The 16,187-nt window shown below is 35.1% G+C and overlaps 1 protein-coding gene across 1 annotated transcript in view; it reads right to left on the reverse strand.

The window, feature by feature from the left end:
• TMEM232 (transmembrane protein 232) overlaps positions 1–16,187 on the reverse strand; it is a 208,954-nt gene that overhangs the window by 184,448 nt on the left and 8,319 nt on the right. Inside the window, exons 3-4 of the mRNA XM_029942687.1 lie at positions 13,822–13,955; positions 3,748–3,883 (exon numbers count right to left, since the gene is read on the reverse strand). Coding sequence (XP_029798547.1) covers positions 3,748–3,866 — 119 coding nt within the window. The 5' untranslated portion in view covers positions 3,867–3,883; positions 13,822–13,955. The remainder of the gene's footprint in view (positions 1–3,747; positions 3,884–13,821; positions 13,956–16,187) is intronic.

A 16,187-nucleotide genomic window follows, 5' to 3' on the forward strand; every position in this document is an offset into this window, starting at 1 on the left:
AGTTCCTGTTTCGGCCATAAATATTCACTTGACTCCTGTTTGCATGACCTCCATGGCCAAACACTGAGCTCCCTCTCCTCTTCTACATTTAGAGTAGCCACCTGCTGGGTGACACAATCTGGAAGTATGGATAAGTTAGCACCTATGAGGTGAATCTTGATGAAGTAAAATGCTGGACAAAAAGAAACAGATGATATGAATAACCCATTTCTCCATTCTGTGGACTACTGTGAGATGTGGCTTCTCTTTGAAACCTATCTTTAAAAGTCCCATATGTCAAATATGGACATGTCTCTCCCGTGTCTCATTATGGCAAGTTGTGATTTAGTGCTTCAGGAGGTAATGCATCAGGGTTTCCAGCCTCATTTTCCACTTTTTTTTCATCTTTAGTGAGTTGACCTTCCATACACATAAAGTATTAGAATTTTAATCCTCCTCTCAAATTCTACCTCCTAGAGACTTGGGTTAAGACAGTGGTATAAGCCCAAGTATAAGAGGCCTGTGGTTTCTAAGATTTTGCAAGACTTTATGTATTTTGTACAGAAATCCTCATCAGTAACTACTGGCCACTCATTTGGGATGATTCATTCTAAAAGAAGCTACGCTTTGGGGCGCCTGGGTGGCTCAGTCAGTTAAGCAGCCGATTTCAGCTCAGGTCATGACCTCAAGGTTCCTGAGTTAGAGCCCCGCGTTGGGCTCTGTGCTGACAGCTCACAGCCTGAAGCCTGCTTCGGATTCTGTGTCTCCCTCTCTCTCTGCCATCCCCTGCTTATGCTCTGTCTCTCTGTCTCTCAAAAATAGATAAGTGTTAAAAAAGAAAAAGAAAAAGAGAAAATTAAAAGAAGCTACATTTAATACATAATTGCATGGGTTCAAGCTCTTTATGGCTATCCAGATCCTAAGTCACCATATTTTTGCTAACTCATCTACAGCCATCCCCAAATGTTACAATATATAGGTCTCAAGCTAAAATTAACAGACCTGATTAAAATTTAGAATTTTACTTAAAGGCTTATAATTCAGAAAAATGAAAAATAAAGACTACAGATAAACAAATGATCAGATTATAAATTTTAGTCTAGAAAAGTTTCTTCTTGCCATTGACAACACACATTTGAGCCCATACTACAAAGCTAAATTGTATTATAAATGTATACTTATAAAAATCAGTAATATTATATAGATATGTACATGCATAGTATTTTTAAATATTTAGAGCTTGTATTTGTAGAGCACATTTTACTATCTATAAAAGTGTCAGAAACATTAATAAAAAAATTGGGGGCTTATTAACATTTTAGGACACTGAAGACTCTAGCCTCCCAGATATAAAAAAATATTCTAGCAGCTTCTATGAGAAAGATGTAAAATAATCTAATAACTTGACTAAAACTTCCTAATGTAAGACTTAAATTCCCTTTATGTCTTTCCAGTCAGCTAAAATAAATGTACATATTTGATGTAAGTCTTCAAAATCTTCTGGTCTTCACCATCTCTGAGATTAAGTAGAAAAAGCAAAACAGACTATACACAATAAAATAAGCTTAGTTACAAAAGAAAATTGTGACAAAATAGTAATTCTCCAAAGTAGTAATCCATTATAAGATTGTGTGATTTTTCTCTTTGGTCCAGAATCGACTTCAGTACCTCAGTTGAAGGATTTACATGCAGCCCTAAATGCGCCTCTAACAGAATCCAAACAAGGCCTGCAAAAATTCATGTTTCTAAAAAAGAATAAGTGAAGCAAATACAAGATGAGGCATATGACAATTCATGTGACACCTAAGAAGAAAAACAAAGGTGATGTCCCTTCATGCAAGACAGTTTTCTGCTTCACCTCAAATATCTCAAACAGGAACAGAATATGATTTCCCTTGGTACAAGGGGCCATGGAGAGAAGACCAAGTATGTTTTCTAAGGGACTGTGCAGTAAGAAAAACCCAGGACTTCCAAGGTGCAGGAAACTTGGACTCCCTCCACATTGTCTAACTAAATGTCTGAGGTAAAAGCAATCAGAACTAATCCCAATCCCTTCTCTCCAACCCCAGGGGTCTGTAAAGAAGGTTGCTTTGGTGCCCAGGAGAAAAAGAGAAAGGAAAAAATAAAAGTGTGTGTGTGTGTCTGTGTGTCTGTGTGTGCGTGTGTGTGTGTGTGTGTGTGTGTGTTGTGTTGTTGAGATCAGTCTGAATGCAGATTTTTTTTTTTTAATGTTTATTTATTTTTGCGAGAGAGAGACACACACACAGAGTGTGAGCGAGGGAGGGTCACAGAGAGAGACAAAGAATCCAAAGCAGGCTCCAGGCTCTGGGCTGTCAGCTCAGCCCAGAGCTTGACACAGGGCCCAAACCCACGAACTGTGAGATCATGACCTGAGCTGAAGCTGGCCACTTAACTGACTGAGCCACCCAGATGTCCCTCAATGCAGATTTATACTCCAGGCAAATTTTAAAACTCAATTGGTAAATATGATAATAAGAGAAGTAGTCATGTAGAAAACAGATCACATATCAGAATAAATTATTCCAAATACTATAGTAAAAAGAGACACACACACAAAAAGGAAAATGGAGACTAAAGAGTGGAAGGTGAAATATACAATGAGATGGTCTAATTTACCTGTAGTCAAGACTCCCAGAAGGAGAGAAAAGAGAAAATGAGTTGTCAAGGTAATTTCTGAAGAAACAGTATCAGATAATTTTTCAGGAATTATGATATAGTCCACAGATTTAAAAGGTTCGAGAGATCCAAGCCAAATAATTGTTTAAAATTACATTCTGACACACCATAGTAAACTGCAAAAAGTGGAAGACAACAAGAAATTTTTCAAAGCACACAAGTGAGGGAACACAGATTAATATTAAAGAAATAACATCAAAATTTCATCTAACTTCTCAATAGCAATTATGGAAGTTATGAGTGGAAGGACATCAATCTGAGGGGAAAAAAGGGATGAAGAAATAATTATCAATAATACAACATAAGTATCAGTATGTTTTGAATTAAAAATATAACACTGACTTAAAAAAACAGAGATAAATGAGTTTATAATTACATTTTTATTTACATAGAAAATGCAATTTTATAGTCATGTATATTAAAGTAGAAGATGAACTGAAATGATAGAACAATTATTTTAGTTGGGAGGGCATGTGGTCAAAGATTTTCAAGTTTATCTGTTGATCTATTCTTTATTAAAGAAAGGTATTTGAAGCAAACATAACCATATGTCACCATGCAAGTTTTACTATGTATTCTATAATTCTCCTTATTTTCAAGTTTTTAAAATTTTCTTAAAATCACACAATCTGTAAATTATCAACAAACTTTGATCTAGTGACTTCATTTTAGAAACTTTATCCCAAGGAAATAATTTGAAATGCAGAAATAAATTTTGTCTTGGCTTAATTTGAAATAGCAAAGAACACAGAAATAACTGAACAATACAGTAGTATTAAATACTTTCTTTTATGTATTTCATAGATTATTATGGCAACTTAATAGACATATGTTTATAGGAAAAGTGTTTATTTTAAACAAAAAGTATAGAATTCAAAATTTTAGAAATCTATGATCATTGCAAATTATGAATCTGTTTATTTACAAAATAGTAAACCTTAACATTTTTATCCTTAGTTATAGAACTATATGTGATTTTTTAAAAATTGTTCATAATAATCTGTACTTTCTAAATTCTACAAAGCATGTGGGTCTGCTAGTTTAATAACATGAAAGCTTTTTCAAACTTACTTTGATTTATTACTCCTTTCTTCCCTTAAATTTTGTAAATTCAACCTTAAGAGTTTTTCATGATAAGAGGAAGATATCACTCCTAATTTATTAATCATGGGTGATTTATTGACAGGCATCTTCACAGATCATATACCTAAAGAAAATATTAAACTTTCTATTAGAATACAAATGCACTCACAGTACCAAATAATACATTACATGCAAATTCATGATTTATGAGGAAAGGGTGATCAGAAGGAAAATCACACAGAAGAAAGAAATTATATTAAGGAAGAATTTAAATTTAATTTAAAATGTCAGATGCAAGAGTCAAACCCAACTTTGAATTGAAAACCCATGTGCTTTCTATTATGTTACTATTTAAAACTTATCCTTTCATATAATATTTAGCTTTTATTATACTTCAGCTGTTTTATCAGCAAAATCACTGGAAGATCATGGCATTGTAGTTCAGAGGATACAATCAAACTGATTTACTTTACTGCTCTGTGCCTCAGTTTCTGCACTTGTACGGTGGGAATACTACCTCCTTACAGAGTTGCTGTAAGAAATAAATAGGTCCATAAATGTAGACTGCTTAGAATCAAGCATGGCATTGAGCATAGAAAGCTTTCTGTAGGGACTTGTGATCACTATTAGATAAGTATGCTTTCTATTTTTTTAAATTACTTGTAAATTTTTTGTCTTCTACCTTTTTATCATTTAGATTATGCTTTCCCTGCTTGCCCTCACACCCAGATGTATTTTCCTTCTAAAGTATGTCTGAATACATTTTATGAGTGTATGACCCAACCTAGAAAGTACTATTTTTGTTTGGTAGATTATTTAAATAGCAAATGAAGTAATGAAATAGGCAGTCAAATTTTACATTGAGTTCTTATGCACTTCATTTTTAAGCTAGCTAATTTTTAAAACTGATCATTATATTAGTCAAGGTTCTGGCAGGAAGCAGATGGCACACTCAAATGGATAAAAAGACTCAAAAGACGTATGTAGAGTTATTCCAATTAAAAACATACAATAAAGTAAAACCTGAGATAGTGCTATATTCGGGGTCTGGAAGAATTGGGTGGCCCAATCTCAGAACTGAGAGGAAGAAGGACCCAGAAAGAACAGCTTTGGAGAGTGATGCTTAATAGAAAACGTTGGCCTTTGGTCTAGACATGCAACCAACCTGAGGTTGCCTGCTAAGAGGGATCCCGGAGAATAGAAACTTTGATCTCACTCTCCTGTCCTCCACTCCAATCACCTGCCAGGGCTTCCTATTAGCTAAGCCAAACTAGAAGCCAGAGAAGGTGTAAGGCTGAGTGAAGAAGGATGAAAAGTGGATATAGAAGAACAATGGGGAAATAGCCAGCACAAAATGGATTATAAACACAAAACATTATTACCTATTGCTATTGGTTATAGCAAGTTCTGCTTCTCAGAATGTATATCCATTAGAGTGTAAAGCAAATATATTTTTCAAGTTTATTTATTTATTTTGAGAGAGAGAGAAAGAGTGTGAGCAGGGGAAAGGGCAGAGAGAGAGGGAGAGAGAATTGCAAGCAGGCTCCATGCTGTCACTGCAGAGCCCCAATGGGACTCCATCTCAGAAACCATGAGATTATGACCTGAGCCAAAAACGAAGAATCAGATCCTTAACAGACCGAGCCACCGAGGCACTCTGTAAATAAATTTTTAAGTCAGCAACTATGCCGGGCTATATACAGGATGTCATTTAGAGCAGCCCTAAATTTAATATAAGATACAAATTATTCCTAAACAGGACTAATATACTTAGGAGTTTAATTTTCAATATTAACAACATCACATTGGATTCACATTGGATATTTCTACCTTAAAAGGAACTCAGGAAAATAGATACAAACAATTATTAATGATGCGTGCTAAAGTGCACATAAGCCCTGAACAATAATAATAAAGACATAGGGATATTCAAAACAGTTAATTAGATAAATGTAGTAACAAATGTTGGAAATTTACTATGTTGGTATTATATTTGGCAAGTATTTATTGTAATTCATATAAAAATATGAAAATAAAATGTTTAATTACACTAAGACAAAGTGTTTTAAAAACATTTTAATGTTTATTTTGTTTTTGAGAGAGACAGAACATGAAAAGGGGAGGAACAGAGAGAGAGAGGGAGACACATAATCCAAAGCAGGCTCCAGGCTCTGAGCTGTCAGTATAGAGACTGATGTAGGGCTCAAACCTACAAACAATGAGATCATGACCTGAGCCGAAGTTGGACGCTTAACTGACTGAGCCATCCACAAAGTCTTTATGAAAAAAAGAAACCCATGATTCATAAAACATCACATATTTCAGAAATAGAGCTTAGAAATACAAATTTGAGTCAGACACACTCTAAGACAAGTTAATTTTAAAAATTTAATTCCAAATTAATAGAAAGGAAAAAATACAGGCCACTTAGGAAGAAAAATAAGTGAAGGGAAACTGGAAGCAAACAGGTCTTCGTGTGCACGTGTTAAGCATATTGACCTATGGCTCTTAGCCATTTTTGATACATTTCCCAGGACTGACTACAGTTAGTCATGTTTTTTGAGATTCCAAGAAGTTAGAGACTGTTTTAGAAATTCTCTCTTAATCATTGAACCTATTTTCCAAAGATCGCACACATCTGCCAGTACTAGTGGTAAGTATTTGAGCCATCTGCTCAACATGCAAGTTCCACAATACCATTGATGAGACTCTTCCAGATTGGATGGGTGGAAAATGTCAAATTGCTAGAGAAGTTTCTACATGCTTGCTCTCTCTTTCTGCCTTATCTTGGGAGTATCTATCTTGAGAACAATAGTGCCAGTGCTTAATCAACACTGGTTTGTTATTCACATACTGTATGATTAGCACTCTGATGTCGAAGAGAGACATATGACCCCCCCCTCCCCAGTGTATTTTATTAGCTAGGATCGCTTTTGACTAAGAGTAAAATAAACAGTAACCAAATAAACTCAAGTTTCTGAAAAGAAGGGATGAATGTGTTCAAAAAATTTTCCTATTGTGATGTTTGGATTAAATCCTCAGTGGGGTAAATAAACAAGGAAAACAAAATTTAAAATAACTCCCCTCCCCCCAAAGATATCTCAAAATAGAGAATCTAAAAATGCTATCAACTTAACAAAATTTTTAGTTTTTTCATAAGAATATTCTTCATCAAATTCTCAGTATAATCCAAAACCTGAAGCCTTCAACAAGGAGTTGTTGTTGTTGTTACTATTATTGTGTATACAGTTGGGCCTTTTTGCATTATATTAATATAACTAGAGTTACATGTACTAACTAACCACTAGTGGAGCGAGCACACCCAGGTTCTAACACACTGTTTGATGAAAGGTGTTGTTGAACCACTTACTAGAACCTACTAGGGTAATCATTTGTACCATTTTATTCCTTTTCAGCATAGTTACATGCAGGGATGTTGCCTGAGGAGTTAAATGAAAAGGGACAGACAGAGGCATGTGTCATGCTCTTTATTTATGCCAGACCACTTCAAAACAGGAACAGAAAAAATGAGGACAAAAATTTTTCTTTTTCTGACAAGACACATTTCTTTTATACTGCTGGGAAACCATAATCATCAAATGCAAAGAAATTAGAATGGACTTGTTAAATTGGATTATTTCATTTTTATATCATTGTCAAGCAATAGCCATTTTGCCCAGAATCAGCAAAACATAACATAAATTTAAAATGGGCCTTTTATTATAAGTTAAACAGGGATCTTTAAAATTTAAATGTCCTTGTATTTGCTATAGTACCCAAAATACATGGTGCTGACGGAATCTGCGGATTGAAATGAAAACAAAATCTTAAGTGAATAAAAATGATCTTAAAGATTGGATTTTTAAATAAAGACTTCCCTTAAAATGCTGAAATGAAAAAAAGAAATCATTATTTTTGACAGCAACTATTTCTTGCAACGATCTCTTCACTTGCTCTAATTTTCTTCCTTTAGACAGCTCTCCATCATAGAGGATGGGCTACAATAACTCACATTTTCTCTACCACTTTCCAGGAATTGTTTCCAATAATTTAAGTAAATTCCACAGATTTACCTTGCATATTTATCTGAAGTGGGCAAAAAGACACTGTGATTTTACCTTTAACTTATATCAGATAGGATTTTTATATTAAATTATATCTCCCCTCAAACTTACTCCAGTGCAGGAAATGCAGTATCTGGAACCTAGTTTCTGTTATCTGGGCTCTGAGACCATCTTCCCAAGGCTGACAGTGACTTCCAGGTGAGCAGTTCCACTCAGAGGTTTTCAGTACGGATCTCACCCAATCCCTATGTACTAACCGACTCTGCCTACATCCCTTCTAGAAATGAGTGTGTTCTTTTCTCATTTGTCATGACACTCTTCCCTTGGCTTATTGCCTTAGTTCTGTGAGGCTTCCTCCTTCTCTCACTCCTGTGTGGTGTAGCAGGGAGTCTTGCACATGTAGGAATCAACAGCTTGCTTTAAATTCTGGCTCCAGCACAGATGACAGCTCCGTCACAGTGCAAATTACTTAATTGCCAAGTATCTTAGTTTCCTCATTTATAAATAGGGATTAGAGTAATATCTCCAGCTAAGGGGTCATTACCATCCAAGTGAAGAGTAATATTCATTACTCACTATTTGTTCTTTGTATAATATTCTTTTAACTAATCATATAAATGCAGAAAGTAATAAACACTTTAGGCATAAAAATGTTATATAACATATCACAATATGAGCTTAATTAACTGATAATTGTTAAATCTGAGCAAAAAGCAAAAGAGTCATTTACTAATCTCCCAACTTTCCTGCATGATTGAAGTTTTTTCTAATAAAATGTTTTAAAGCATTGATTCACACTTACATAGATTTAATTGATTTCTTCTCAGCATTTAATTAACAAGTCACGAGCTAAAGGGGCACATGTACCCCAATGTTTACAGCAGCACTATTAACAACAGCCAAAGTATGGAAGGACCCCAAATGTCCATCGATGGATGAATGGATAAAGATGTGGTATATGTATGTATATACACACACACACACACACACACACACACACACACACACACACAGGGGAGTATTACTCGGCAATCAAAAAGAATGAAATCTTGCCATTTACAACTATATGGATGGAACTAGAGGGTATTATGCTAAGCGAAATTCGTCAGAGAAAAACAAATATCATATGACATCACTCATATGAGGACTTTATGATAAAAAATAGATGAACATAACAAAACAAAAGCAAAAATAATATAAAAACAGGGAGGGGGACAAAACATAAGAGACTCTTAAACATGAAGAACAAACAGGTTGCTGGAGGGATTGAGGGGGGATGAGCTAAATGTATAAAGGACATTAAGGAATATACTGAAATCACTGTTGCACTATATGCTAACTTGGATGTAAATTTAAAAAATTAATTAATTTTTAAAAAGTCACAAGGCCATATAGACAAATATGATATTTTTAGATTTTCTCTAATCATTTAATCAACCTCAAAACAGACATAATAATCCCAGGGCAGGGGTGAGACTAATCAAAACTAAGACTGAATATCTAACCCGTCAAGCAGAACAGATGCTTGGGGTATACATCATCAATTTAAAGTACAGAAATATTTCTTGTGGGGGTGCCTGAGTGCCTCGGTCAGTTAAGTGACTGACTTCAGTTCAGGCTCAGGTTGTGATCTCACAGTTTGTGAGTTTGAGACCTGCATCAGGCTCTGTGCTGACAGCTCAAAACCTGGAACATGCTTCAGATTCTGTGACTCCCTCTCTCTCTGACCTTTCCCTGTTCATGCTCTATCTCTCTTTCTTTCTCAAAAATAAACAAACATTATAAAAAATTTTTTAAAAAGAAATATTTTGTAATATTGACTATGATGCATAACTAGTACATGTATTTTAAGTTTATAGTACAAGTAAAATAATTATTCATTACTAATATGAAATACAGATATTCAAAATACTGGAAACCGACGTGTTTAAAGTATTTATAGATGATTTACAAAGCCTTGGACAATGAGGAAAATGAACTAAAAAGCACCATTAAAATTTAAAAGGTACTACTTTCATTCATCACTCATCAATTACCAATTATTTACTCAAGAAAATTGCAATGATCTGATACTTAAATGATAAAATCTTACTCTGACTTAAATATCTTATATTTCCTTCACTCACTGTGAAAGGATTTCAATCTGAAATGGAACCAAATAATATGGAATAAAGAATCTCACTCATGCACCCTCAGGAAAGGGAAACTCATGAAATGAAGAGACCAATTCCTCCATAGATATGTGAACTTATTTCCCCACCACTGAACATCCACCATGCATCTTCCCCCATTCTCAAGCCAATGAACTTACTGCTTGGACTCTGGCTGGACCTCCCCCTTCTTTGCACACCTTTCCCATAAAGATAGCCTGCCCCAAACCTTCAATAAATCTGCCTGTAGTTTGCTATCGTTTGTGTTTCCCAAATTAAAATCCCAGTGCTATCCGTGAATAAACTCAATATCTGGTAATTCAAGCTTGCCTCAGTTTTCCTCTTTGTTTAGGTTGATATTTACCATCAAAAGCCATATGGCTTTGATACAAACTACTAATGTGATCAATGGTCTGTGAAGAAGTTGCAAAAATGGATTCAATTGTCCATGATTTTTTAAATTGGGTTTACGCTGTGTGCCAGTACTTTTTTCATTAGCAGCATTCAACATACAAGATGAAATAAAGAAACCTATACACGCACACACTTACATACAAACTAGAAATAAAAGGCTGTTTTTGATCATTTTATATTTAGCACTATCAAACAATACATTATTCATTATAGGTGGCTACATTTAGGGAACTTAATTTGATTCAGTTTTCACAAAAATAAAAGTGCTAATGATGTTTGAGCTTCCTGTGTTTGAAAGGTAATTAAAATATGGTCTTTTCCTCAAGAAATTATAATCTGGAGAACAAATACCGGTCTGTAAACCAACATTATCACATTTCAAGATACTGAATTCCATAATAGGACTCCAGGTGATTTTAGGAGGACAAAAAATGCCCAAGAAAAATATTTTGTCAATATGATATTCTATAAATATATGACAAGATCTAGAGAATAGTCAAATTTCAATTTAAATATGAATAAGATATGTTTTCCACCTCTCTTTTTCTTAACAGTACTCTTTATTTTGGCCCTGAATTCAAACAATGTAACTATCTTTATCTAATAAGCAGAATACCTAAAAATTAAAAGTACTGAACACAATTCTTTCAGCACCAAACTATGAAAGGGTAGTTTCATAAATACAGTAGTCTTTAATTATTCTTCTAATAACTTAAAAAAAAGCATATATCAAAACCTTTAGGTCATTCTTGAAGGAGCAAAAGAATCATTAGAGAAGAAACAGGAATCAAAGGAATAATGGAATAAAACTCTGAAAAAGAGACAAATTTTGAATTGAGAGAGCCTAAAAATAAATAAATAAACAAACAAGGCTATGAAGAGTAAAAGCAAGTGACCGATGAACATATAAAACATATAAAATGATGCCAATCTTTCCAAACAGGGAAATGACTGATTTGTGGTTCAATAAATAGAATAGAATTGTCTATGAAAAAATTAACATTGAACATGAGTGCCAATATTCAGAAGATTGACTATAGAAATGTAAAACGCTTCATGGTACAAAATATCTGAATATCGTCACGAGAAGATTTCTGCTAAAGATTACACTGATGAATTTCCTAAGGTGATATCTGATAGAAACCTTAGTTCTGAACCTGATAAAAGAGTTCTGTACTGCTGTGTTCTGGAAGAACTGGGGAAAGGAAGACCGCGGGAATTTATGGACACTAAGCACTGGTCGGCTGTTCTTACTGTACTGATGTTATAGGATGAACTTGGCCGTAATAGAAAAGCCCAGTGTTCACAGTATATGAAGGATATACACAATTTGTCCATGCATCACAAAGCAAAAAAAAGTCTGAATAGCCTGAAAGTAGTTAAGTGACCTAAATGCTAAATAACCACTTCATACCAGGTGCATGAAGTCATTTTAGGCAATCTGCACTAGAAGAAAACTGTAAAATTTATTCTTTTTAACAGCTGCTCTATATCCTCTCCTGGGCTTTTTGTAAAAAGTAATATTTTCAGTATTTGTTCCTACCCAAACCCCTGTATATACACACACATTAGTGATAAACACACGTGGCTGTGAAATTTATATTCTATAAATCTAAGTATAAACTTGTCTTAACTGTGGGCTTGCTGACAGAGATGCAAGAATCCAAGAAGATCTGAATGAGATCAGTCTTAATGATGCCTTTAACATCATGTACAAATTTATGTGTGCACATGTATTTCCAATTCTCTTGAGTATTTACAAGGAGTGAAACTACTGGATCATGTGGTAACTCTGTGTTTAACCATTTTGAGGAAGTGTCAGATTGTTTTCAAGTGGCTGCACTATTTCACATTATACTAGCAGTATGTAAGAGCTCCAATTTCTCCATATACTCACCAACATTTGTCTTTTTATTTTTATTTATTTAAGTAATCTCTACTATATCCAATGGGGGACTAGAATTCATGAGCCTGAGATTGAACCACATGCTTATCCAACTGAACCAGCCAGCCACCTCAACACTTGTATTTTTAATTACAAATATTCAAAAGGATATGAAGAGGTTTTATTTGAATTTTCCTGATAGCTTATGATATTGAGCATTTTTTCGGGTGCTTACTAGCCATTTGCATATGTCCTTTGAAGAAATGTCTATTCAGATCCTTTGCCCATTTTTAATTGGGTTGTCTTTTTATTACTGTTGTAATTACTTTTATATCTTCTAGGTACAAATCCCTTATCAATGCATGATTCCCCAAAATTTTCTCCCATTCTGTGGGCTGTCTTTTCACTTTGTTGATGGTGTTCTTTGAAGCACTAAGGTTTATAATTTTGATGAAGTTCACTGGGTCTGTTTTTTTCTTTGATTGTATGTGTTTTGGTTGCCATATCTAAGAAACCACTGCCTAAATCAAGTTTATCCCTATTTTTTTCCTAAGGGTTTTACAGCTTTAACCCTTACATTTAGGTCCATTTTAGTTAATTTCTGCATATGGTGTGAGATACGATTTCAACTTCATTCTCTTACATATGATTTTTGTATATTGATCTTATATGCTGCAACTTTGCCGAACTTTATTAGATCTAATAGTTTGTTAGTGGATTCTTTAGCATTTTCTATATACACCACCATGACAACTACAAATAGAGACAGTTTAACATTTGAAAAACTAATCTGGGGACCCTGGGTGGCTCGGTTGGTTAAGTGTCGGACCTCAGCTCAGGTCATGATCTCATAGTTCGCGGGTTCAAGCCCTGCATCAGTCTCTGTGCTGACAGCTTAGAGCCTGGAGCCTGCTTCAGATTCTGTGTCTCTTTCTCTCTTTGCCCCTCCCCCATTCACATTCTGTCTCTGTCTCTCAAAAAAAAAATGTTAAAAAAAATGTTTTTAATAAAAAATTAATCTAATTGTTTTGATGGAAATATAAGAAAAATAAAGAGTACACTGTTTAGGTTTGAATAGTAATTCCCAAACATGTTTTGTGAAATATAGATTCTTGGGATGTAACTATGTCCTAAAAGCTTTTTGTTGTGAAATAAGTTTGGGAAATACTGCACTAAACAAAATTAAATAGGTTTTCATTCCCGAAGATCTCCAGGAGTGATTAATATGTTGCTGTATACTGCAAATCTCCCCGAACAGCAGTACAACGTACAATTTTCACTACATTTGACCAGGAGGATCCTTTCGAATACTATCTCCTAGAGTCACATGCAGGACACATTTTGGGAAATTCTAATTGATAGCACTAAACCATTTACTAAGCACTTGTGACCATCAGTTTACCAGAAGCTCTGGGTAGACAATGAACTTCAAGAGAAAAACACATACCAAGGTTATGATGCTAATGAATGATCCTAATAATGAATCAGATGTTCAATAAGAAGAGAGGATACAGAATAGTTCTTACTGAAGCAAAAACCTGGTACTCACCTTAAATCTAAAGATTTATGTGGGGCAGCAAAATAAAAAATGTTTTCACATTGGAGAGATATGTTTCAGCTCTTACAAGGGCTCCAGCAAGCTGTCTGAGCGCTTCGCAGTTCATCTGCAACTTGGCACAGATTCTTAAAAAAAAAACAAAAAAGTTTTAAACATTAAGCCCTAGTGTATTTTTTAAGCTCTAATTAAAACAATGTTGGAAAAGTACACTTTAAAAGATAATTTCTGAGAACTAGACAATATTAAAATTATACCGAGTCTTTGGGTAGGTAATTTGATTAAAGAATGCAAGATTTAGATCTTAACCTTAAAGATCAAAAGATAAGTTGATCGAAGACCACCAAAGAGATGGAATCCATCTAGATATATTGTTGAGATGAGGTAAATAAGGGAACCCTACCATCACTTTACCCCCTGATACACACATTATTTCCCAGCCAATAGCTTACACCTTTTTTCCCAAGATAAACTGCCTTTTAAAAATCTTTTTATTTCACATCCTCAAGGTACCCCCCAACACACACACACACACACACACACACACACACACACACACACAGCTACACACTCTGCAAACTTTTGAACAATCTCTTTTGAAGTACAAAAGCGTCTGGATATTAAAAAAAAAAATGGGAGGTGAATGTAATTTCACCAACTATACAAAGACTTGAAGACTCTCCAGCCAAACAAGGAGGGTTCTGAATTAAGGGTTGCCAGGAAGACACACAATCCCAGTCCAGAGAAAATAACAAGAGTTTTCCCATTGATTCCAATGAGGAAGTTACCACACCTCCTTTAATCTCCCAGAGAAGGGGGAAAAGCCGTTTCCCTATTAAAAGACCTGGTGGCTGTCTCCCCACCTCCAGCCTTCCAGCCCTCCGGGGAGTTTGCGCGCTACTGCCCGGATTCTTATAGGGACCGGGATGGTGCCCCCGGGCTAGGGGCACGAGGAGTAGAGGCTCCTTCCTACAGCCGGAGCTACGGGATCTTACAACGAGGGTCCCCGCTCCCATTTTGGAGTCTTTATGGGGTTCGCGGCTGCCCTCATGGTGGATGTGGCAACCTTAGTTCTCAAGTCATCAGAAGCGGGACTCACCGCGGTGTTCGGGATCGCTGGGGATCGAGACTAGTTGCTAAGGACGCTGTGGAAGTCACTTTCAGAGCCGGAAGGTTGCTCTTTTAGCTGCTGACCAGAGCTTAGCCAATCAGGACCTATAAATGGAATTCCACATTCCTTTCCCCTCCTTCACCACATTTATGTTTATACCAACGAATAGATGCAATGATGTGTGAAAAGACTTTTATTAGCTTTAAAATCCAATCATAAAGCACATGGTAATGATTCGTTTTAAATACTGTACGGTGGGTATGCAGCCGGTGGATATGTAGCCAGTGGCTGCAGTGAAAAGAGGCTGGGCAGTGCTTTTGTGTCTCCTCAACATTTACATGCCTCCTCCCAACCCTTGCCCAACGCCCCCCATCTAAATGAAAAAAATACATAAATAAACAAAATAGAAACAGCATGATTGCTGTATAAGGGTATGTTAGAAGGCTATGTCTTCTAGTCAAACTGTTGTTCCTAAGCTCCTTTTACATAGAAAATCTAAATCTGCTAATGTCTTCTTTATTTAGGATAGTGGGTAAACAAATCATTCAGAATGTTGTGTATGTACTAAGCACAAGAAGGTGAATTTAAATCCAAAAGAATGCTTAATTTTTAAGGATAGGATACAATAAAGTTAATTTGAATCATTATAAGATTCCCACATACCAATGGGTGAGAAACTTCAAATATTCTACAGATGTTCACAGATGTTTGACTATATGGAAGAGCAATTCTGATTAAACTCAAAGCTAATGTGCAGGTATTGTCCTGGTGAGATAACTGCTCTAAAACATTTACACTTCAAAACAATTAAAAAATTAAAAACTTCAAAAGAACATTTAACTGAGGTAAACTTGAAATACACCAATCCTGACTATTTCTGTTCATAATAAGTACCAAATAAGTTTTTTGATTATTTTTTTAATATAACAAAATTTATTTTTTTAACATATGCAATTATTTTCCATCATTTACAAAGTTTTTTGATTTTTTAGTACATTTTGATATTTATAACAGAAATTATTGGTCCAAACCGACTGAATGAAAAACACCAACAGTGAACTTTAACATAAACTAGAGACTCTGGATGATTATGATGTGTCAGCCTAGGTTCATCAATTTTAACAAATTACTACTCCAGTTGAGGGTGTTGAAAATCAGGGAGGCTATGCATGTGTTAAGGACAGGGAGTGAAGGGGAGATCTCTGTACCTTCCTCTTAATTTTGGCATGGACTGCTTGAAAACTGCTTG

Source organism: Suricata suricatta, chromosome 6 (genome assembly GCF_006229205.1).
Source record: "Suricata suricatta isolate VVHF042 chromosome 6, meerkat_22Aug2017_6uvM2_HiC, whole genome shotgun sequence".
NCBI lineage: Eukaryota > Metazoa > Chordata > Mammalia > Carnivora > Herpestidae > Suricata > Suricata suricatta.